General features: G+C 39.7%; 1 protein-coding gene across 1 annotated transcript; it reads left to right on the forward strand.

The window, feature by feature from the left end:
• Positions 1-228: 228 nt before the first annotated feature.
• git1 (G protein-coupled receptor kinase interacting ArfGAP 1) lies at positions 229-25125 on the forward strand. The gene is given in 22 exon segments (XM_055027809.1): positions 229-493; positions 6182-6315; positions 6434-6546; positions 7722-7827; positions 9529-9615; positions 9724-9854; positions 9939-10033; positions 10442-10484; positions 10963-10989; positions 12224-12272; positions 12884-12956; positions 13952-14049; positions 14657-14768; positions 15143-15267; positions 17024-17176; positions 18516-18612; positions 18615-18859; positions 19817-19897; positions 20263-20333; positions 20408-20584; positions 21854-21917; positions 21996-25125. Coding segments are annotated over 22 exon segments (2349 nt in total). The 5' UTR covers positions 229-441; the 3' UTR covers positions 22212-25125.
• Positions 25126-25462: the final 337 nt, after the last annotated feature.

Below are 25462 nucleotides of genomic sequence, written 5' to 3' on the forward strand. Positions count from 1 at the left end.
TCAATTACGAAGGAACAAAATAGGACTAAGTAGAAAAGAAATAGGGGTACTTCGAACCAATAATGATGCAAACAGCTTACCATACAGACGAAGTGGCAGGTGGAGAGCTGCCGTCTCTCGGTGAATCTCAGGCAATGCAGGGGCCAGATTTAATTTAACGCATGTAGCTTCTTAGCAAGATGCGATTCATTTATTGACATTAACTGTGTTCACTTAACTTGGCTCTAGTCTTGCAGCTCAGAAAGAGAGCCACGAAGCAACTGGAAAATCAGTTTTCAGGCCGCCGGGAAAGCAAACCACGCCACCCGGCTTCCGGGGATTCAGGAGCCGCAAGCGATTGACGGCAGACGTCGGTCGATCGGTGGCTCGAGGGGGAGGAAAGACGGAGCGAGCGTTCACATCGGCTCAGACATCCACCTCTCGGTTTCAGCCACTTTCGAGATGTCAAGGAAGCTGCACAGGACTGAAGTCTGCGCTGACTGCAGTGCGCCAGGTAAGGAGGGGGTAGATACATAAAAATAGACCATTGTGTCGGAACAATACATCGGAAAGCAGACGTGGTGGGCCAACGGGGCCGAAGTTTCTCTCACTGTCATGGGGTCCGCAAAGCAGGAAAACGGCCTGGACTCCTGAGCTTCGCTTAGGCCCAAAACAAACAGAGAAAAATAGGCGTGTTATCGGACAAGGGGACATCATCTGGCTAATAGCTGTACAGTGATAATGTAAATTACTGAGTAGGCTGGATTTGACTATGATGGTCTGTTTGGAGGGCCGGTTTATTCACTGCAGCGGAAGATTTGGGTGTCAGATTTATGCTTGGAGGGACGTTTGTTTTGATTTTCCTGACAGGAATGGGACCCCTTTACACGTTAGCTTAGCTTAGCTGGCGATGTTTCTTTTTGTTTGCTGATTTTGTTTGTCCGGATAGATGCCCTGACTTATTAGATCACAATAATCTTTAAAAAAAATCACCCATTTTATTGGTGGAATTGGTTTTTAGGTATTGGATTTTGCGTACCGAACACGGCTAGCTTAGCTTAGGACGCTAGCCATTTCTGCTAACTTTCGCTAAATGGTAAGTCGCTGCCACCTCGTAGTCTTGACTGCAATTTCCAGCAGTCCTCTGTAAACCCAAGTTAAAGTCAAAATATTGAATGTAATTTTATGTTTGATAATCACATATTTAGACTTGGGGCGTTGACAAGACATGGCGTTAAATCAAAAAGTTCAGTACTGCAAAACACAATCTTGAACGGTAGCAATAGGTTTAAAAAACTCATATTAACCTTTAATCCATTTATGTCTCCTTCCCCTAGAGTCCTTTAAATTAGTTGGACAGAGACAAAACCGCAGGGAGAGGTGTTGCAAAATTGTGTTAACAGATGAACTGATAATGCGTTTCCCAGCCAACACCAATTTCCAATTTTCTTTGCCTGACCTGATTTGAATTTTGACAGATTTCAAATTTTCTTCTTCCTTTTTTTACTCTAATATTGAATAAAATACACATCTACAAAAAAAAAAAAAAAAAAAAAAAAAAAAAAAAAAAAAAAAAACAATGGTCGAGGTAATAGCATTTAATCAATAGTGACATCCTTACTGATTTTTAGTAAACTCCAACAATTGCATCAAAGTTAAATACCAGAAATTATTGTTTTCTTTGTTTTCGGGTAATTTCAGGATGGGGAGGGAAATTTATTTTTTCCATTTATTTGACCTGCTGATCAAAACAATTTGGCTGATTGACTTAAGACAAACCTTTTTTGTTTAGTTTTGCAAATATAACCATATGTATGTAAATATAGAAGAGCAAGCAAAATGTGTTATTCATTGCTAAATAACTATTACAGTCCCACACATTTGAACCATTTTTTGCTATCACATTTCACCAGTTTTTCTTACCTTTTGCCTCTTGTTTACATTTAATATAATATCTGATAGCAGACCAACTGGAAATTAGCTCAATTTTTTTTGAATGGTCTGACTTTGTAGTTAGAGTAACACATCCTTTTTTCATAGATTAACTAACCAAATAGCTAAAAAGGAAATTCTGTTTTTATTTAAACATAAATTACATGTTTGCATGGCATTTTTTTATATAATGAAATGATTTATTTTTATGCCAATGAGTGTTTCTTGCTACTAGCAGCATGTTTTGTATCAGATCTATGGGAGCATCTGCTTTTTAGGTAGACATGTGTGAACTCAGACACACAGTCCATCCAGCGAAACGTCCACCTCACCACTGGTGACATGCCACCCCGCTGCTACCGCGCTTTGTGTCACACAAGGGGATCTCTGGTTGCCGCTACCTCAAAACACAACTCGTTCTCCTGTTTCCGACCAAGTCTTAGGTGTCTTTAATGTGAGACTTTGTGCACAGTTTTATAGTGGCTATGAATCGTATTGTCAACCAATGTTCTATCTTTCAGTAGAACATTGATTGTTTTAGAACCTGAGACTCGTTTGGGTGGGATTGCCTCGATGTGTTTGGTGGAGTTTGTCTTTTTCTAATCCTGTTATTCATCATCAACCCTTATTGTTTCAATGCCTTTGGCAGGCTTTATGGACCCTTCAATAAACAGTTGTCAGTTCTGTATTGACAAACTGGGGCAGTTTTAGGCAAAATTATGTCATTCAGCAGCTTTGGCCAATAAAGCAGCGTTAATAGTCTATGCAGGTCTAATGGCTTAATGGTGTGGAGCCATCACATTGATTGGTGGCTGCGGAGTGGGTAGCCTAAACTCTTAAGAGATTTTATATTTATTTTAAAGATTAAGTAATTAAATTGCTGCTCTCTGAAGTTTGAAGCTGCTTTTCTAAACCAGGCAAATAGCACTGATCAGAGCTATTTTGCATTTGCTGCTGCTTTTCCTGGTGGCAAACAAAACATCCAAGTGTGTTGGTTCGTCATATGATGAACCTTTTTAGCTCCATTAATACTCTTAGCTAGGACAGTTTTGTCCCAGTTTGAGAGTGACTAATGCAGACAGGATGAGTGTGTATTTTCATTATGTGCAGCTAAGTGTGGAGATACTTGTTTTGCCATTGGTGTGCTAAGTCATGTGCTCCTCACCACATCATCAGGGTCCTGAGAGTGTGAATGTGATCCAGACTCGATGATTTGTCTTTCAGTGTCAACTGGCTGTGAATATATATTTTTTTTAATCTAAGAAATACATATTACATTTTGGAAGCACCTTTTAAGTAAAAACTCAACCTGTATGTAATTTGTTTCTTTTTCCTTTGAAGACTCCAGAGATTGTTTGGATGCAGTGGTTTCTTTTTTCTTCTTTTCTTGAGATGCGGATCAAATTGCGTGTAGGCATAACCACATAATTGTTTCTCAAACATTTTGGCCGCTGCCAGCCCCTGTACCCATAGCTACTGGGCTAAATGTGTGTTGGGTCCGTTTTGTCCCCACTCAGACACTAAAAAAAGGTCATCCATGGCTCGCTAAGACACATAGTCCTCCAAACAAATAACCAGAAATCTCAAAGTTTGGGACAAAACAATACATCAGCAGTTTTTATAAATGATGAAGTTTTCTTTATGATTTGTCAACATGTATTTAAATAAATGCATAAAAATGCATGCAATACGGGTTGGCGTGGGTTGCTGAAAGAACACAAGCGCTAAACATAAAAAGGCCGGCAATCATGTCCTTCAATAGAGACGTCTGTGACAGATTGTAAGTGTGCACAAGGTTTCACTGTTTGAAATTTCATGTTTTTTTGAGATGTGTTTTGATGTCGAGTTGAACTCTAAAGCTGTTTTAGAAGTAGACCTTTTTAAAATGGGAAATGTGCTAAAGTGGATTTCAGAAAAATAAAAATGCAAAAAAGTGGAATTTTGGGAAAAAAACTAAACAAATTTTATAGGGCTTTAAGTTGTCAAAAGGTGCTGCAATTAGCACTGGACGACGTATCGAATAGACATGATGTATCGCGATATTTTCAATTTACGATTGTTAAAATGGCTATATCGCAACCATCGATGATAAATTATTGTTCGAATAATAAACTTTCGCTGTCAAATTTACTGCCAGTATGGTTTATCCGACACCCTATGAATGCATCACTAGTCCCTCCCCCGTCCCAACCTGGAAAGGTTCTACCAATCACACTTCGCAGAGAAAACAAACAACAAGTGTAGAGGCGATCAGTGAATGCGATGGTAGCTCAACACGAATCAGATGAACTGGTCTAGTTCCAAAGAGAAACAGCGTTGAATCAATAGTTTGGCAATGGTTTATATGGAGGATGTAGAATAAAATCGGGTAATTTGCGAAACTTGTTATAAAACTATCACCACAATGACTGTACCACAAATTTATGTCGCAGCCTAATCAGACTATCCTTTTCCATGCCGTTCACAGCCAGGATAGAGCTAGTCCGTTAAAGTGAAACCATAATACACCTTACTCCACAGCATATCTATTTGTTAAGTTAGTCAAAGTCGAGCATAATGGACCTACTTCCCTTTCCCTCGCTATTTTTTTCTCAGTTAAAACTTATTTCTCACCTTATCTAGTCATAGTGTGTAGACAGTTCATAGCAAAATACTGCATCCCTTTTTATATGAGCTTATCTGTAAGTCTAGCAGGGACATGGGGGTGGGAACTTGTGTGGCTGTCATCATGCTGCAAGGAGTCTAGTTTAAAATAACATTGGAGCTCATTTAAGAATATCATGATATATATTGTGTATTGTGATATAGCAAAAATATATCAGGATATTCATGTCCCCCAGCTTTAGCTGAAATAGATCTTTTTTTTTTTGCCTAACGTGCCAAAACGTATGCAAAAGAAGAGAAGCACATCAACCTGAAAAGTCCAGCCACGTCATGGTGGATATATCGAAGAGATTCCAGTAAGACAATGGCAATAAAGTACACAGCCAGAGCTGAGGGGAACAGCTTAGATCAAGGATATCAAACTCCAAATGCTAGAGGCTAATGTCCTCTTTGCTTCGATGCATCTAAAATAAATATTTGTCATTAGTTAAACTGCAGAACTTAACTGTTTTGTCTTGGATCACAGATTTTTTCCATTTTGTCTGATTTTATATCCCTGGTTTAGGTCAAATGGCTATGTATCAGAATAGCTAAGATTAAGCCCGTATTTCAACTTGGAACATCTGTGGCAAGGTTTGGAAAATCACTATTCATTGACAATCTATCCAGTTTGACTGAACTTGTGCTATTTTTAGTTGAAAATCAGTCAAAAGCTTCAATATCTGATGGAAAGTTTCCCTCAAGGATTGCATTTATCTTTATAAATTTCTACAAATGTAATGAATACAAATGCTTTCCACACATTTCAGATTTGTTTGCAAAACAGTTTTGAAACCATGTATCCCTTTATTCAAATTCACAATTCAGCACTTTTTTGCTATCACATCAAGTTTTGGTAAAAAGGGGAAATTAAAAGGTTAAGGATGCTTTTTTGTAAGGTATTGTATATCTACAATGTTTCAGCACTTAGATTTGTGAAAACACTTTGATATATTATTACAATTATCGACCTTATGCGATTAAGAACAAACGTTTACTGCATGTACCGGAAACTCAAGACTCTAAAAGCAAATTAACAAGGTTGCAGTGCCATCCTGAAATGTACTGTATTGAAAGGTCAGAGCTGACTTCATTCAATTGTCTTTAGCCATTTTGTGTCTATTGATAAAACAAAAGTATATTGGATTTGACTGGAAGCAAAGGTTTGCAGCTTTACAGGAAGAGCAGCAAAGTTTGTAATTGTTCACTCCATTTTCCACATTTGCTTCAGTTATTCTGGATAAGCTGAATAAAATGATCAAAAATAAATCTGTCCCTGTTTCCATTGTTTAGGAAGTGTTATTGTGACATCATCCCAAGGCAGCCCCCACCCCTTTTTTGTTTTGGTTAAATAGCACCCCGGGGGACAACTGGTGCCGCCCACTGTTTACCTCGAAGCACTCAACCTCTAATCAGTTCACTGTATTTAGATCAGGATCTCTTTACACTTACTTTTCATGCTACATCGGCTTTTATGTAGCTCTAGAAAATCTAGAAAATAAATTCAGGTTCCAGATGATTTGCTAGACAGCAGTTTGAATTTTACACCAAGAAGCTGTCGTACTAAGTCAGGAGGTCTGTCTCACACATCCCGTGATTGTGCAGTTTGTCTTTGTTTGTCCGACAGACCCGGGCTGGGCAAGCATCAACCGAGGGGTTCTGATCTGTGATGAGTGCTGTTCAGTCCACCGTAGCCTTGGCCGTCACATTTCCATAGTAAAGCACCTGAGGCACAGTGGATGGCCTCCAACACTACTCCAGGTAAGGCTGAGAGCTAAAGACTGTCTCAAGAGAAAGTAGGAAAAAGGAGAAGTTTCCTGGATTTACGGTGATGGCCATTAAATGAGATGACTATATCATCTCATTTATTTCATTGCAGATGGTTCAGACTTTGGCCAGTAATGGAGCCAACTCCATATGGGAACACAGTCTCCTGGACCCTGCACAGGTGCAGAGCGGTCGAAGGAAACCAAACCCTCAAGACAAAGTCCAGTAAGTACACGACTTTAAAATACACAAAATCACACAGACACTCAAATTATTGGCCGTTTGTCAGCCTAATTAATGTTTTCACCGATGAAGAACTGCTTCTCTAAGTTGACACTTTAAATTCTGCAAAATGTTGACCTTTATTTATTATTTATGGTTCTGCTTTCTTGCAATTCTTAGTCTGCTCTCACAGACCTTTTGTTCTGGTGCATTATTCGGCCTCTTTTGGGTTGAAATGTGTTTATAGGAGGGTCAAAACAACAGTAACTTGATCTGAAGGAAAACAATATTTTTGTGTTTCTTTAAAATTGTATACATCTGGAAGAGTATTCCCTTTTAAAACTCATTGAATTTGAGATTTTCAAAACAAGTAGGGAAACTGTATCCCATCAGCTCTGGTTCAGAGACCATTTATCTGCTGCTGGAGGATGTACAAAATCTGAAAATAATCCTTGGCTCTCAGTTTTTATTAGGACACTTTAGTGTGTTTTTCTTTTTTTTGTTATTTTCATAGGAAGGTATGAAACTGGAAATAATAAAAAGTTCTTTATGGTCCACATACAACAATTTTATTCATATTTGCACTTTTACTGAACAAAGAAGCATTGGTTATACAGCTACTTTGTGATTTTAAGATATTTTGCAACAAGAAGTGAGGATAGGGACTGCAGAGATTCCCGAAACCTAATTTCCAATTTTGTTATAATCTGCCTTGCTGATACTTATTTTGCTTGCTCAAACATTCCAAGGAATATGACACAAATCAATCAATGTTAATTTTGTTTTAATTCAATTCAACAGTCACAATGTATCAAACATTTAAATGTGCTGCAGGTTCTGTATCAGGAGTTAAAGTTTTCAATTCAACAGAAATTAAAGGACATCAGCCCCATCATATCAGAGCATATGTCCCTTTACTTTATTTTGACCAAACTCTAAACAAGGTGAATAAAAATATAATTATTTACAGACCACAAAATAGTTTAGTTTTGAAATAATTTACCAGTTGATCACCTGAAGAGAGCATATTGAGGGCAAATTTGTCAATTTTGATCACTAACAACCCAATGGATTGGTTCATCATTATTCAATCTTTATTTGACATACTGCTACTACTATGACTACATGTGTTGCCCTGGGAACTATGTTTTGGCTAATCATCTGCCGTTCTTGTTCAGCACTGCTAAGTCAGAGTTCATCAGAGCCAAATACCAGATGTTGGCATTTGTGCATAAGCTACCATGTCGGGATGATGATGGTGTCACTACAAAGGATCTCAGTAAGGTAAGAGCTCAGTGTTTCACTTCTATTCACTTGGATCCTTCTTACTAAATACAATATGACTTTAGAGCACAGAAAATTGCGTGTAATCATTTTGGAAGAAATTCTGAACAGTTTGCTAAAAAACATTATTCAATTATTTAAATTACTTATTTAATGCAGAGAATCGTGACCATATCATCTATTTTTCTCATAATAACTAGCTTTCTATTGTTTTCAAATTTCTGTGAAAGTGTATCTAACGTTGGATCTTAGAATATTCCAGATTCTCAGAATCAAGTCAGATTCAATTTTCTGGTTAAAAATAAAAGAATTTTAACACTGATTCACTTTTTTTAAAACTGATTTATTTATTAATTATTGTTATCTTGTTTGTTGTACCACATTATTGTTACTAAGTTTGAACAGATTTTTCACATCCATAATGGAGAAGTAAATATTTTTTCAAATACAAGTAGCACTTGAAAAAATGGTGTTGACTCACAGACAGTAGTAGACAGTAGTCTGCTACTGTCTACTACTGGCATTTATCGCAAGATAAATGCCAGAAAATGTAATGAAAAACATTTTTGAAATACCAACGCCGGGATAGTTGTTTCTCTCACTTTAACGCTGCTTGTAGCTGAGCAACAACCTTCTCTGCAGAAATTTGCACTTTGTTCTTTGGAAACTTGTTTGCAAAGAACAATTTTATAGTATTTTATAGTCCTAAATACATCCTCTTTCAAGTGATGACATTTTTAAATTTTTATCAGATGAAAAATATCATGACTTGTTATAACGTGTTATATATAATCCATCATCCCAATGTGAAAAGATTATTCACAAAAATAAATACTAAGACCATTAAATTTATACAGAATAAATAAACAATTAATAAAAAGAAATTCTCTAGACAAGATTTGAAAAGTCAGTGAAAAGAAGAAGACACCTGAAATGGACGACTTCTGACCGACGTGTTCCTGGACGTGTTTGGCTTTAATCGGCAGCTTCAACTCTGTCAACAAAAATATATCAATTGAAGTGTTACTGAAGAATAATAATTCTGGGGAATGATTTATTTTATTATATTTGAGTCATTAGTAGTGGATCTGGCTCACTTGGCCATTTTGTTTGTGGTGGGGTGGCCTCCAAATGGAAATAGAACCTGTTTGAGTGAACTTCAGACTGTTTTTGCTTCTGCCTTCTCCATATTTTAAGAAGGAAAACAAAATTATTTGACTACACTCTTGTTAAATTTTCTTCAATTGATTTCATTATAAACATTAAACCATCCCTTAGCTGAAATTATGAAATTGACACAAAGCATTTTTCTATCTGACCATCAATCTGCTTTTGATAAAAATGTACAATAATAAAGTTTATTACCCAGTAAGTCAGTCGACCTTCATCACCTTACATTCAGTTGATGGGGTGAGATGTTCGGTAGTTTTGAATAGTTTAAGCCAATTAGCAAAGATGGACCTATTCATACTGTGAATCAGCAGGCCCAACCTCCAATGCTGCTTTTATCCACTGTTCACACACAAGTGCACACGCATTCTGTCTTCCTTATAAGCCCCCCACAGCAGGATGTGTTCTGGATGACACAGCAGGATGTATAATGATCCCTGATGCTGGGGAGTTCCAGCAGGTTAATAAAAGACTGCTGCCTCGCCTCGCCGTTTCTGCTCACTTCATGCCCTCTCTGCTTTTATTTGCTAGCAACTTCACTCGAGTGTGCGGACTGGGAGTTTAGAGACGTGTCTTCGCCTCTTGTCCCTCGGTGCTCAGGCCAACTTCTTCCACCCGGTCAGGAAACAAACATCCTCTTGCTAGCTTAAAACAAAACAAAAAACAGTAGCTAAAAACAGATTGTTTTTAGGTTAAATTGTGTTTGTGTCTGTCTTCATGCTGCAGGAGAAAGGCACCACCCCGCTTCATGTCGCAGCGAAGGCGGGGCAGATCCTGCAGGCGGAGCTGCTCGTTGTGTACGGCGCCGATCCTGGAGCTCTTGATATCAACAGGCGCACACCGATGGACTATGCTAGGTACAACTGAAAACACAAGAATTGGAAATGTGATTGGAACGTTGAGTGAACGAGAATAAAGAATGATGTGTTTTTTGTTTCCAGGCAGGCCGGCCATGTCGAGCTAGCAGAGCGTCTCGTAGAGTGTCAGTATGAGCTGACGGACAGACTAGCCTTCTACCTTTGTGGCCGGCGACCAGGTAATCATTTTACTTTATCGAACAGTCCTTTAACTAAAACCTTTGTTTGAAGTGAGGTTACAAAGAAGAAAAATGATCTGCTTGTCTGGAAAAGGGTGAAAAATAAATTCCACATCGTTATGCATGGACCATAACACAGCGAAGATAGTCACAAATAACTGAAGAAAAACTGGACATTTCCCCAAAGTTTCTGATAAGACAGGTCTGACACATTTGAGTTTGTTTTTCGGTTTGATTTCACAAGATAAATGCCACAAAATGTAATGAAAAACATTTTTGAAATACCATTTTTTTCTAACCATATAGAAAACAGTTATTTTAGCAGGGATGTGTAGATTTGTGAACTTCTGTACATTGTGTTGTACCTTTCAAACAATCATTGAGTCTCTACCACTCATTCTTTTTTAGATCACAAAAATGGCCACTATATCATTCCTCAAATGGCAGACAGGTATGGACCATGCCCTCAATTTTTATGTTTGAAAATGATCACATTGTTGCCCAAATTGTTTTGATAGTATGAAGAATATCTGTATTAGCACTTGTAGGTGCCTAACCTGCTATAGTTTTCATTCAGATGTTAAAAGTGATGCAGTTTATTGCTCTTACCACATGGTGTCCTCATAGTGAATGTGTAGAGCTAGTCAAAATTGAAATTTGATGGTTTGATAAACTACTTAAACAGAAATTTCTTAATATTTTCTGTCAGAGAACAAAATTACAACTAAACCAGTTTTACCCATTTTACTGATGTGAATCTGGTTTCTAAGCCGCCATCTAACCTCCCCCTACATCTGTGCTGTTCTGGTGGTTTGTTATAACTATTAAAGCTGTTTTGATGTGGCCTCTCTTCCCCTTCTTTCTCTCTTTCTTCCTTTTTCTCACTCTTCTTCTACTTTCTTCTCTTTCGCTGCGCTTGGTGGAGCCAGAGCTCGTCCTAAGTGCCCGACACAGAGGTATCTTTACTTTCCTTGTTCCTCCCTTCCAAATATCTCCTCCTCCACTTGTTTGTGTGTCTGTGTTTTTTACCAGTATAGATCCATTTAAAGTACACTGTACTAGACGATCCGATTAATCAAAGCAAACATTTCTACTTGTTTTATAAAGGATTTAGTGTTTAGAGGACCTCCAAAGAGGAGGGTGTTCTCAGGAAAATCCCACCTGAAAGATTTTACATCTGCATGTATATGTTGACATCTGTTGTTAAAATCATAGTTTGTTCTTAACTTATGAAATATTAGTTCTGAATGATAAAGGTTTTCATACTGATCTTGTGTATCAGTATTAGATCAGTGTCAGATGTAATGAAGTACTCGAGTCACTCAGTACATCGTAAGATGAGATTTAACCAATGTTTTTGAGGAAACTACAAAACTTCCTGTTTTTTTTGTTCTCATAAAGAGAATAATGTTAGAGATTACAAATTTGTTTTAAGTAGGCCTGAAAACATCCTGGGATGTACAAAAGTTTCTACTGGAATATTGGCTTTATGGTTTCACAAATGGAATGAGTCTTTCATGAATCCCAAATCAAGTTTTTAAATAATCGTTCAGGTTAGAATTACACAGATGTAAATCTCTTAGATTTTTAACCAGGGTCGATGAAATGCAGTTCATATTCACTAAGACTAACTTTGTGGTTGTCTTCAAGATGTGTTGTGTTGCTTTGCTTTGTATTCTGCCAAATACTTAGAATGTACCCAGATACGTTATTTAAAGTTTTACAAAACTTTTAAGGAGAAAAGTACTTGTTTGTAGATTATATAAACTAGAAAGACATTTTCTTTCATTGACTTCTGATAATAGTTCTGAAAACTAGCAGCTATTTCATCAAATTAAATCACATACTTAAAATGCATAGACAGCAATCTGTGAGAGATTTTTTCTACTTTGAGATTTGATATTGTTCCCTGTTGTAACTTGGAATTTGAGGACAAAGATCTCCTGAGATGTCAATCTTTTTTTCCATCAATAGTCTCCGTAAGCTCAGTTTTTACTTGAGACCTAATGGATCATGTCACATCTACCTGCTCCTTCCCTCTTTCTTTAAAACAACACTGATGTTTTCTTCTTACTTCTTCTTGTCTCTGTTTCCATGGTTTCCTCCTCCCACCCCTCCACTGTAGTTTTATTTTGTATTGTGCTCACAAACACTATTTGACTATAGTTTTTGTTTTTTGCTTTTACTCAGTCTCGACCTCTCTGAACTTGCCAAGGCTGCTAAGAAGAAGTTGCAAGCTGTAAGTTTTATTTTAAATAGTTGAATTGCTAATAAAAATATATTGTTAAAAATACACGATGAAAGGCATCATCATTTTTGTCATTGTTTAACATTGAGAATTATAGTTCAGTATTTGTGGATTTAGCTAAGCGCAAAGTTTTTGGTATATCTGAAATATACCAAGGAAAATGTGTCAAATACTTCGGCAAATTGCCAATTGGCACACTGTTGGCTGGCATTTTTGAGGCAGCCAATCTAGGAACTGCATTAGTGGTCCTTTATGTTTTGTTTTTTGGCCAAGAGCAGATATAAAGAATTCTATACTTAGTAATCTGGAATTTAGTAAATAGATTTAATTTTACCAAACCTAAACTAACCAGAAACAAGTAAAGTTTAATCTGTTTTCATGTCAAACTGTTATTCCTGCTATGAAATCAAGACTTCTGTTGAAGGAAAAACAAATATGCATAAAGTTGCACCTCATTTTTCTTGCTTGCCAAATAATTTTCACCTGTTCAGGTCCATCTGTGAAGGCTTGTGGTTTGCTTGTAACGAAGCCTCATAAATCCTACCCTGGTGTTTCCATTAGACGTGTTCTAATTTTATTGGCAAATTGTTTCTGTGTCGCAGCTCAACAACCGGTTGTTTGAGGAACTAGCTATGGATGTGTATGATGAGGTGGATCGTAGGGAAAACGATGCAGGTGAGTGCTGTCCTTCATCACTAATCTGTGTTCATCTTCAGTAACATAGAATGGGAAGTTATGGCAGCAAATCTGAAGTTGAACGTAAGCATTCGTTCAACATTAGTTAGAAATGTAATGTTTTTATTATACAAATGCCCCACATAATTTTTTATCACTTATCAAAAACAGCTTGCAAACTCTCTTAAGTCTTGTCAGCTGCATTTTGAACAAGGGAGAGAGTTGTTGTTGGTACCTATTCTGGGCTTGAAACTAACTTTTTGAGCTGGTGTGCTTAACTAAAAGTGCTAGATGGCTATTCTTGATTTTTGTGATATTTCTAGACAACTAAATTGTTTTTTGTAAGTAGAATAAACAACATTCTTTGAGCAGTTTCTCCCATAAATCTCCAAACTTTATACTGTTGAACCAGAAAAAAGCTTTTGTTTTTCTTTTAAAAATCTCTGACACCTGTGCTTCATTGAAAGTCTAAAAATACATCCAGTCCATCAATTTATCTGGCTAGAAGGAACAAAAAATGGAGAGAATAAAAAAGAGCCTTAATGCAGCAGAGAGGGAGCTGGTAGGACGGGCTGAGGAAGAGGGAAAAGCGCTCGTTGGTGAGGAAGGCCAAATGTGGCGAAGGCAGGAGGAGAGTCGGAGCACGGAAGTGGCTCTCTCCTCCTCTTCCACATGCTCTCATTTTTTTCGTTTGGCTGCTTCTTCTTTCAGTAACAGAAATAAAATGTTCTGACCAAAAAGCTGCAGGTAAGTGTCTCAAATACACACTCACACACACACACTTTAATCTGAACACAATGAGCCAAGCTCCACACCGGGTGTTAAATTGAGTTTTCGGGCGTTCTCTACAGTTTTTCCTAAACTCTATTTATGTCTCCGTGTCCGTGTGGGTGGCAGGACTGTGAGTTTGATGTGGGTGGCTGCGCATGCGTGAGCCGAGTTGACCTTGTTGTTTTAACACACATTTATTTGTGTATTTTCGTTATTGTCTGCAGTGTGGTTGACGACGCAGAACCACAGCACTCTGGTAACAGAACGAAGCGCGGTGCCGTTCCTGCCGGTCAACCCTGAATACTCTGCCACGAGAAACCAGGTAAACACCCAACACACACTCAGCTGCACACGCATGCATGTGCAGACGGAGAGTTTCTGGTCAGAAAGAGGAAACTGGGGAAAAGTTCTATGAGCTTATGTGTGTATTTTTAAAGCCAGTTATAGAGAGTGAATATTTTTTTTCCTTTTCGTTCTGAAAGGAATCCCAAATGCCTGCTCACTCGATGGGTTTTCTTTTTCTTTGAAAAAGAAAATGACTTTTCCTATATGTTCTGGATCTGCTTTTCTGTTTTTTTATCTTAGCTCTATTTGGACACAATGCTTGAAAATGTCCACTTCACTGTCTCCTGCAAATGCCAACAGGCTTACCTAATTACAGGGTTTACATGCGTTTGCGCATAATTGTTTCTGTTAGCCTAGTTACCATAGTGTGCGTGTGTGTGTGCTGTATGACCATATTTTTCCACAACACATGGTAGCTGACCACAGGAGTCACTCAGACAGAGCTGCAGGCTGATGTCTGCATAGTGGTTATATGTACATTTGACTGACTCAGGAGGCCGTTACAATGTGAGTGAATGTGTGTGTGTGTGTGTGTGTGCGTGTGTGTGTGTGTGTGTGTCCCCTCATCACTGTTTCTTCATCAGGGTCGTCAGAAGCTGGCTCGTTTCAACGCTCGGGAATTCGCTACTCTCATCATTGACATCCTGAGTGACGCCAAGCGAAGACAGCAGGGAAAAGGACTCAGCAGTCCGACTGGTGAGGCAGATATGAAACGTTACACAGAAAAGCTTTTAAACACATGAAGGCTAAATAGATGTATGCAGACAAAGCATTGTGACCATAGCAACAGAAATAACCTGTATTTGGATTTCACATTTCTGGCCGCCATGGCAAAATGTTTGCACAGCGCTGCTCATGACAATATTCCATCATGTATTCGCTAATTTTATGCTAAAACACTTGAAAAAAGAATCAAATGGGTGTTTTGTTTTCTTTAATCAATAATCAGTATATATTCTTGGAAAGCCCTTTGTTTTGTGCTATTTATGTCATGTATTTTGTTACCACTATTGTTTACAATGTTCCCAGGAAAGGCAGAACTGCTTTGAACACTGCTCTCTGTCCCTCAGATCCACTGGACCTGGGCATCGATGATGATGAGCATGACTACGATAATGTAGCTTCTGATGAAGACACGGACAGCGAGCTGACCACCCAGAACAATAACAACACCCAACGCAGCAACCGTGCAAAGGTAAAAAACACTCGCGCGCGTGGCCACACTTGTTTTTTTGTCCTCCTGTTATACCAAAGTCCCACCCCTTTGGTCAGAAATTATGTTGCCACCAAATAAATTTTGGTCCATAAACTAGGGCTAGCCAAGCATAACAAGTTAGGACCATTTTTCTTTCACTCTATTCACTTTCATCATCGTTGCTTGGATCCAAAAGTATCATAGAGGAATCTGGCACATTTAACTGTTTGTGCTGCAGCAGCTTCAGTGAGAGTTATGACACTAACCACAGCTGGCTAAATGTGTCGCTAACAGCGCCAAATATGGTCTCTGCTTCAGAGATCTGTTTAAATTTTAAACTAAAGGGTGATTTCACATATTCGTTTTCCAAAAAATCTAGACTACATTAGTTCTTAATGTAGAATTAAGATCTAAAATACATAGATTTGTCCAACTTGAGCCTTGATAATTCTATAAATCTATAAATTCTGTTTTTCATTTGTGAAACATCAGTAGTATTTATTAGTATTTATTTTCATTGTTTTTTAAATACCATAGACTGAGAAAAGTGTAAGAACTGGAACTTAAACTTTCAATCTTGATTCGATTTTGTCAAATGTTCAGAAGTTTGGTATTTGTTAAACTTTTACTCAGAGAAAACAACTAAATTTAAAATTCTTAGTTTCTACAAAGACCCTTGCATCGTTTTGAAATAATAATGTTAAGAATTCATTCGCTCATTTGGTTTCTATGAGAAAAAGATCTCAAACATCAACGCACGTCTGAGGGAATTTGCCACACTCTGGATTCTGGGTGACATCATCAGCTATATATTGTGTGTGGGCCTAATGAGTGTGTGTGTGTGGCTTCATAGTTGGAGAGGAAGAGGCAGGGAACAATATGATGAGAGAAAATGATGTGGAAATAAAAATATTGGGTGACTAATCTGGTGTCCGTTAATGAGCTGCAGACAGTCATATTTGGACGTTTTAACTGGTTTAGTTCCAGGGAGTGGAAGAAGGCTGAATATGAGCTTGCTTCAGGGTCACAGGAAGTGGGGGAGGATGGCGTACAGAGAGCCAGAACTAAGGCTCTACTGTCTGATCTGGACGGCAAGCCATCCCTCTTCCTCTCACACAGCTGCACACTCTGTTTACAATTAGCGTGAAGGGGACATCTTTAGTCTTATCAGTTCAGAAAATGTTGGGATTTCATTTTCACTCCTACGTAGCCTTTCAAAAAACATAACAGACAAGTTATAATCCTCTTTAAATGGGAAAAAGAAATAATATGCAACACAAAGTATTAATTTTTTTGGCTTTAATTTAATATTGAATATGATCCTAAACATCCAGTGAGTTTCACTGTGAAGCAGAATTGAACTGGCCCTTTTGTTGCATTTGGCTAAATAAAGCAAAAGTGAGCCATATCCTATCCTTGATGCTCAAAATAAACAGCCAAAAAAAAGGTGCAGACAAAGCTAAATTTAGAACATTGTATGCAATTATACATGCAGAAAACTGCAAGACTTTAAGTTTTGGATCTGCGGGATTTACAAACGGCTTGTTTCAGGTACTTTATGCTTTAAGCATTTGTTTAATTTATTGTTGAGCTGGCAAGAACAAAATTTCCAATCTTCAAAAATATACATATAAAGCATCACAGATTTTCACTTTAAGCAGGAAAATTATGAAGATTTCTCACATTCAACTCAAGTTTTATGTAAGTAAGTTTTAAAATCCTCACCAGTCTCTTTCTCCTTCTTCCTACCACACAGAGCATGGACTCCTCTGACCTGTCCGACGGCCCCATCACCCTGCAGGAGTATCTGGAGGTAAAGAAGGCCCTGGCCTCCTCAGAAGCCAAGGTGCAGCAGCTGATGAAGGTCAACAACAATCTGAGTGAGGAGGTCCGGCGGCTGCAGAAGGAGGTACGGCATAAGCTCCAGAGATGAATTGGACAAGTGAGAGCAGAGTATGCATTGAAGGGTTAGTGCAGAGTTTTGGAAGCAAGGTTATTACCAGTGACAGCTTCCCTTCTTGTAGTAAACAGACATCATATCACAGAAAGGCACCAGGCTAACAGCAGACAGATTTGCTTCCACAGATACAAACATTTTCTGTTATTTTTAAATGCGATATAATGCTGATAACTTCACAAAACTTCATCTTATAAATTTCATGTTTTTTGAATGTGACATCTATTTGATAAAACTAGGGGGGAAAAAGGTCATGATAGATAGTCAAAGTGTTTGTTGTAAAGCGCTTTAAAGAAAGGTTGAATTTCAAACGTGTGGTTTTCTTTCCACACAGATGTTATTTGGACATTCAGTTAAAGCTCATACTGGAAGACAAGCTTTTTCTGTTGACAAGAAACAATTTCAGCCTTCATTCTTGTATGAAGCCTGGCTGCAGTGTCATTTTAATAATGCCAATATGTAAATAGTGGCTTGTTTTGATTCCATTTGAGTTATCTTCATGGCAGTTTATTCATTATAAGCTGCAAGTTTTAATTTATTTTACCCATGATTCATCCGAGTATAATCTCAATGTAAAATATTACTGATGCATTATTAATGCTTGATATAAAGCAAAAAAAAGGTTCCAGATGGAAATGTTAAGGTGCTAATGGGGTGTCAGAGGTTGGATGAAGGGGTTTTTCTTTGTTTGTTTTTTAAATTTGTGGGTTTGCATTAAGCAAAAAGATGACTTCCTCAGCTCTCTCTCTATATATATATGTTTTTATCTGTGCAAGAATGAAATGTCTTCCAAAGTAGAGATTCTGATCTTGGAGACCAAATGATGAAATGTCCCATAGAAAGTTAGGTCACCCATAGTCAGGACCTCCCTGATCAAAAAATGCTGAAAATCCTCTGGCTTTGCTGAAAAGCCAGAGGAAATGCATCAAAGTAAATAGATTTTATTTTCTTTGGTCAGGTCTCAATATTGTTTCTAGCTGCTTCATTCAAATGGATGCTGATATTTTAGTTTTTTAGCACCCTTTACTGTGAATTGTGTCGTCAGTGGTCGCACTGCAGGTTCCTAGTGTTTGGTCAGACCCAGTCCCGGTTTAAGTATTTTTTTTTTTTTATCACATACTTCATTCCCCCATGCTTGATATGAGTTACAGTGAGAAACTGTTATTGGGGTTTTTTTTTCATTATGATTGCCTGTTTTTTGACAATTCAGTTTCTACTGCCTCCCTCCCTACTACCCCTCCTGTGTTCCTCCATCCCACCCTCCATCCTCTCTCCTCCCGCTCTCCCCTAGATCACCCGGATGCAGACAGAGAACAGTGCGTTACGGGGGGCCCAGCAGGCTGGGGGGGCAACTGGCCATGGGGTTGTGGGCCCAGGTGGAGGGGGGGGAGCCAGTGGGTGAGTGGCGGGATGTTTGGAGGAGTTGTTGCTGGGGGTTTGGGTGGGTTCGGTTCAGGAGTTGACCCCACGGGGCTCTCTGTGACCCCCTCAGCCAGCCCTTACCCCCCTCTCCACCGGAGGGACCGGCAAGCCATCTCCATGTATGAGCCGGGGGCGGCCCCGGGTCCCACGGCTCACGGCCCCCCAGCCCTGGACTCCCTTGCAGCCCGCCTGCAGCCCCTCAACACACCCAGCGTAAGTTAGAAAGGCCCACCGTCCAACCTTCCTGTCGGTGGCCCTGATTGGCCGTTGCCAGGTGCTAGTTCAACCCTGATGTGTATTTTCCACACCTCTTTATCTTCTGCATCTTATTAACCGATCCTTCTCCTTCAAAAGATTGATTTGTGCACAATTCTCAGGTTAAATTTATTTTTAAAAATGTAAGTATTTGACTGATTTTAGTTTTCCTAAGAGGAGCACAAAGATGATCTTAAGGAGAAAGATGTAGAAACTGGAATGTTTCAGTTCTTCTTTTGCCTGGCGGTTCCTCTGACGCTCTGCTCTTTTGCCTGGATCCTTTGCGATTCTGTGTGACCTTCCGGGTAGCTCTGCTGCCGTTGCTAGATATGAAAACGGCACACATGTGCATGCACACACTTAAAAACAGAAGCATCTCTGATGGGTGTAGGATTTGGATCAATCCTGACACCTCTGTGACCAGATTAGCCGTCAGTTTTTCCCTCTGCCTCAAACCAGCCCCTCTGGTGTCCAGTTCACCAGCTCCTTCCACCAAGTTTTACCTGTGTGTGTGGTTTCTTCCTGTCTGTCTCTTCACCGTCTGCCCCTCGCTCACTGCGGTGTCATCGCTCCATTTCATCTCCACTGTAGGTGTTTCGCACTTATGCCCTAGAAAACCTTCTGGAGTTGAAAGTCAGTTTCATCTGTGTTTATAGTTTTTGTTTTTCTTTATGCAATGTGATTTTGATCTAATGGTTTACAGATCTAGAAACAAGCGAGAACACAGAGCTTCCTGTAGCTGCAGTAGGATGAAGCTAAAGCTGGCTCTTTTTCATCTTGTTTCTCAGCTGTTTCTCGCTGCCGTCACTCTTCCCTCAGCCAAACCGTTTTGTCGGCTAAGCCATTGATCTGAAATGTTCTCTGAACTCACCTGCTTCTCCTGCTCTCCATATGTGTATTGCTCTGTCTTTCCAGGTAAGGAAGGGCGGAGTTAGTAGTCCAGGACTGTATGGAGTTCAACATGTGTCTGGAACTACGGAGATGGGCCGATACATGGTGAGCTGAAGCTTTGCTCTCTGATTATTCACACAGAAACCAAAAGGAGACATACTGTTTAAAAGAAACAAATTCTTACAATTCAAATGTGCAACAGATTTTTCAACAGCTAAGAGACATAACTGCTGATTTTTCTATAACTTCCACCAAGAGGAAAGTGGTTACATCTCTACAGCTGCCTATGTCACTTCTGGGATGATGACGTTTACGCACTTTTTAATAAACGTGTCTTGCTCTGATTATTTTCACCCCTAAATGTGAAAACTGTTCTATTAAAGATCAACTGAAGTAATCTTTGTGTTTTTTAAGTGAATCAACACAGGAAAAAAAAATTTTAACCAAATTGCTTCTGTTACTTTCTTTAGGTGTCCAAACCTGAGAAGCATGGCAGCGGCACAGACAGTGACTATGACAACACACACGATCATTTACAAAGGCATGCACGATCAAGTTAACGCTGAGATTCCTCAGAAATGCATCAGTTAATCTTAACTGCGTCTCTTTTTCCAGTATCGGCCGGAGCAGTGAAGAGGAGGGTCGGGGCGAGTCTGAGGAGGGAGGGGGGGGCGAGGCGGGCGAGCCGGACCCCACCCTACCATGCACAGAGGACGTAATACTGAAGACGGAGCAGGTGACAAAGAACATCCAGGAGCTGCTGAGGGCCGCGCAGGAGTTCAAACACGACAGGTAAAGGAAAAGCTCTCCCAGCTGCCCGTTCGTGCAGATGTTCCTCTCCTCATCAAGGATTGTTCGAGGGCTGAAACAATTCCTCAAGTGATTCGAGTACCTCGATTATTAAAATTCTTCAAGGAAAATTCGTCTGCCTCGTTAATTTCTGCCTTATTATTTAATGCACCACTGCAGATGCCTTGTTCCGACAGGGTGATTACTTGTGTTGTATAGCGCTCTCGCTTTTGCCTAAGTTGTTGACAAAAGCTAACTATTAGCAGCATAACATCTAGGTTTCAAGTTCGGCCTGGGAGGCTTTTATTGATTCATGATAATGTTTGGGTTTTTGCAATTTTTCGGGGAACCAATAAGCATCCTTAAAATGACTGGCGTGATGCCTGGAGTACGGCAGCTTTTCTGCTCCCAGAGCTGCTGCCTGGTGGTGGTTCAGAGTGAACAGCGGGGAAGAGCGCTGCAGGTGTATTTATAGAGGTGAGCAGATAGACTGAACACAGCGGGCGGCTGCACATTAGATGATTAATGCAAGTGTATCTTTACAAACGAACCGAAACATTTATTTCATATCATCACAAATGACGTCTCGACAAATGGGTGGCAGAGCATGTTGTGACGACACGCAGCTGGTAGATGAGTTTCTGTGTGTGACGAAATCCCGTCACTAACACGAACACAAAAACTACAAATGTCTGGGCAAGGTGAGAGTTCATCTATTAAATTGACTGAAGATGAATACAGAAATGAAAAGCTGGATTATTGACATCTTTTATAAGCTTATTTGGGAGCCTGCCTCTCTATCATTACACTGAATATAATTTCAGGTTTTTGTATAACCTTTCTTGAGGTCAACTTAGAAAGTGAGCTGTTATTGTTACAGGATAATTTTCTAAACGACAGAAAAGTTCTTGTTTGGGAAGTTCAAATATGAAAACTTGGACTGACGTTAATATGCGATCGTAATACTGCTGTAATGTTAAGATTTACTAAGGTTTTATTTTATCTTTTTTTTCTATCCGATTAATCGTAAGAATAATCGATAGATTACTCGATTACTAAAATATTTGTTTACAACAGCTCTGGATTGTTCTGCTCTCTGGAAGGCCAAATGTTTCCCAGCCTTACTTACTGAGATGATCTTCACTCGTCTTTCTCTTGATCTGGAGCTTGCAAATTAAATTAGGTTTCAATAATTCAGACAAGTCTTAAAGGGTCGAGTGAGATCAACTGAACTATATATTTTTTCTCTCCATGCTTACACGTTTTCATTAGCTTTGTTCCGTGTTCTGAGAAGATCCACTCTGCTGTCACTGAGATGGCCTCCCTCTTCCCCAAAGTAAGGCCTCCGCCTCTGATTTCTGCTGCGTGTTTGAGTCCACATCATTGCCTGACCTTAATTGGTGTCTTCCTGCAGCGGCCAGCCCTCGATGCAGTCCACTGCTCCCTGCGCCTGCTGGCTTCCAGCGCCTCGCGGCTGCAGGTGGAGTGTCGCAAGGCGGCGCCCTCGGAGCCCGGGGCCCCGGCGGTGGACTACCAGCTGCTCACCCAGCAGGTCATTCAGTGCGCCTACGACATCGCGAAAGCTGCCAAGCAACTGGTCACCATCACAACACGCGAGAAGAAGCAGTGACCAAACCAACACAGAGATGGGGAGAGAGGCAAGAGGCCGATGCATGGGGGAGGGACCTTCAGGGGAAAGGAGGACGAGGGACGACAAGATCAGACTGCGGATGAAGGGAGCGATGGAGGAAGAGAAGACAAGAAGAAGATGCACGAAGAAGCAGAAATTGCTCTGAACAAACAGCAAAAGAGTGGAAGTGAAGGTAGGGGAAGAACTGGTAGAAGGGTCTGATCTGGAGTTGGAATGAGAAGGGTTTTCAATAAACCGCTGAAATTGTGTGGAAAACATGAAACCTGATGTTGGGAGATGTACAGCGAACTGGATTCTTAAACGTTATTGCTTTATTTATTTTGGTCCAACGTTGTCCGTCCCATTTTGTGCGCTTCGTCGCCTTGGGAAGAACTTCTGCCACAGAGAGAGAAGCGGCACAGCCTCCTGGGAGAAAGCGGGACATTCCTCATCTCCTTTTCCCTTTCCTGTCTTTCATTTCTCCCCCGTCTGTCTGTCCAACCTGAAGAGTGGACCCTCTCTGCTCTCACTGATTACCCAGGCAGCACGAGCGAGCCGTGCAGAGGACACACCTCCACTGGGGCCCTCGGACTCGCCAGCTTTTCTACTGGAGGGCCTTGAGTTTTTCTTCCAACCCATTGCTGTCTTGTTGTTGGTGGTACACAGCATGATCTGGCATGTTTTCATTTGATCTTTTTTGTTTCTTTCTGAATCCGCAAATCAGATTGATTTGCACCTCTAAGGACTTTCGCCCCATCCCTTTTTTACTGACTTAAACACTTACACTGGAGTAATTATGATTTATTGTTTATCATGTTTTTTTTTTGTATTGACAATTTTACTGACTGTTATTTTGATTTAACTGTTTGTGTAAGTTTATTTTATTGTGCTAAAATGAATTCAGACATAACAGGGAGACAGCTGGGAGTACTTTCCCCTCTTGTTGGGAGATGAGTAAATCTGCACACTCCTGAGAACAGATTCCCCAGCATTTCTAATCACTCTTCTGTTTTCCTCTCGTGTTGTCTTGTGGCCAAGGGGTTGAAACAGTTGCCAAAGGAGAGTGCGTTTCATTTTCTGTCAGAGCGGAAGCCCCTTCGCCGCTTTGCAGACAGACCAGGATCCTCATCTATCTTTTTTGTGCTTGATTTCTCCTGAAAAAAAAATCCTCTGCCTCATTTATACACAGCCAGTGGAATCATCTCAGAATCACTTGCAGTGCCAAGCGGGATAATAATAAACAACAACAACAAAAAAAACATTTAGCTTGGTTTGTTTACAAGGAAGAGCCTGGCGGCCATTAACCTGCATGCATGCTAAAAAACAAAACAAGTCAGATTTTAGTAAACATGCTGAAACCCCTGGATCTGGGAACCTGGATGGTAGAAAATGTTCTTGTTTAACATCCTCAGTTTATGGAGCGTACTTGATTTGGTTCGCCATGTGTTCATTTTCACTTGCAGTATGTCTGGCAAGCACAATCAGGCAGACGAGCTGTTTTTCCAGCTCAGACGGCCTGCCGATCTGGGCCACAGATGTTGTCTGTGTTTCTGAACTCTGCCAACAGGAAAAAGCAATGGGAACAAATGTTTTGTTTTCTTTTTTTATATATATATTTAGTGCACTTTCCCGACCCAGCGGTTCTAGCTCTTTGTATTGTGCCGAACAAAAATGCTTGTTTCTGTAAGGACGGATGCTGATGAGATCCTTTCCATGACTTTCTTGTAGGTTAAGGATGTGATCAAACGGCTGCGCATCTATTTTGTGTCAAACTGCTAACATTCAGCAGGACATTGTGTTTAGCTGCACTGCTTTTCCCGCCTCATTCACGCTTTGCTTTATTTGTCCCTCGTTTGGCTGATTGTCCTTCAGCCTCACATGACTGAACACTGTTGAGGAACGTTGAATCTCATCCATGTGACTCTTTTATCCGTCTGCAGTTGGAATTCGAATGCCTTTGCACATCATCTCCTGTTCGACTGTTTTAGTGATTTATGATTTCACTGACTAACAGGCCAGAAGAAAAACGTGCTCCTTCAATCATCAGTGCCCATGTTTTAGACTAGAGCCATATATATATAAATATATATATATATAAATATAAAAATAAACATATATTTTCATGCTATTTTCTATTAAGCTCCATGTTAGGGTTATGTTTGTGGGATATTTATGTCTATTTGTTGGCCTAAAGGGCTTCAGGCTGCGACGTCTGCTCTCCAAATCTTCAGTCAACTTGACCCAACATTTGAAGTGCTGTTTGTTTGCCCTCCTGTGTGATCAGACTGGGGATATTAATAATCCAGCTAGAATCCACTAAAAGAGGAGGAGGAAACACAGGCTGATCTCATTGTGAGTTGCACTATTTTCAAACACCAGCTGGTCGAAGTTGGATCTACATACTGCACTCTCCCAAAGGTCTTGGCAGGATTAGTTTTGTCTGAAGCGCACTTTGGCCGAACACTAGTCATCTCAACGGGACGGGTCTAAAATGCACGTGGCCCGGTCCTTCCTACATTTGGTAGACACTACTTAGGGTGCCTCTAGTTTGAATGTTAAATGCTTCCTTTTGCTCATGTCACTTAACTTTATACACTATTTTTTGCTCAGATTTCGGGGTGTTGATCTCTAATTTTAGAGACACCCACAGGTTATCAGTTGGACCAATCCATGCACAGGAGACATTAGAGTTGCAGGTTTTTGTTCTTAAACACGGTCGTGTGCTGTGGTCTGCACTGTTTTCATCTTTGACTTTTCTTTAAATTGCACCATGAATTCAGAGATGGGAGAGCTTTGTGTTGACAGAAGGCATTAACTGTATAAAGGTGAGAAAACGGTGACTTACGGAGAGAAAAGGTCAATCATAATAGAAACTCATAAGCTGTACATTTGTAATAAAACAATTTAATTGCCATTCCTAATGTGTGAATGTTCTTTATAAGTGAAAGTAATTTCCCAACCCAATTAAAAATACATGGCAAGACAAGTTCTGTTCACAGATTATCCAGTCTGACGGTCCTTGAGTATCTTTGCAAAGAAGAAAGCAAAGCTCACAAGAACACATCCTTGTGATTGAAAAGTTTTGAATATAAATTCTTACTCCATTTCTCATAATTCCCTTTGCAGAAAAAAAGTTAACCATGTCTCATTCCTTCCAAAACATGTTTGTGCTACTTTGGTTTTGTGTAATCCCAAAAACATCCCAATAAACTAACCAAACGTTCTTTCTTAAGACAACACAATTAGAAAAA

This window comes from Poeciliopsis prolifica, unplaced genomic scaffold, assembly GCF_027474105.1.
Source record: "Poeciliopsis prolifica strain line A6 unplaced genomic scaffold, Auburn_PproV2 SCAFFOLD004, whole genome shotgun sequence".
Taxonomy (NCBI): Eukaryota; Metazoa; Chordata; class Actinopteri; order Cyprinodontiformes; family Poeciliidae; genus Poeciliopsis; species Poeciliopsis prolifica.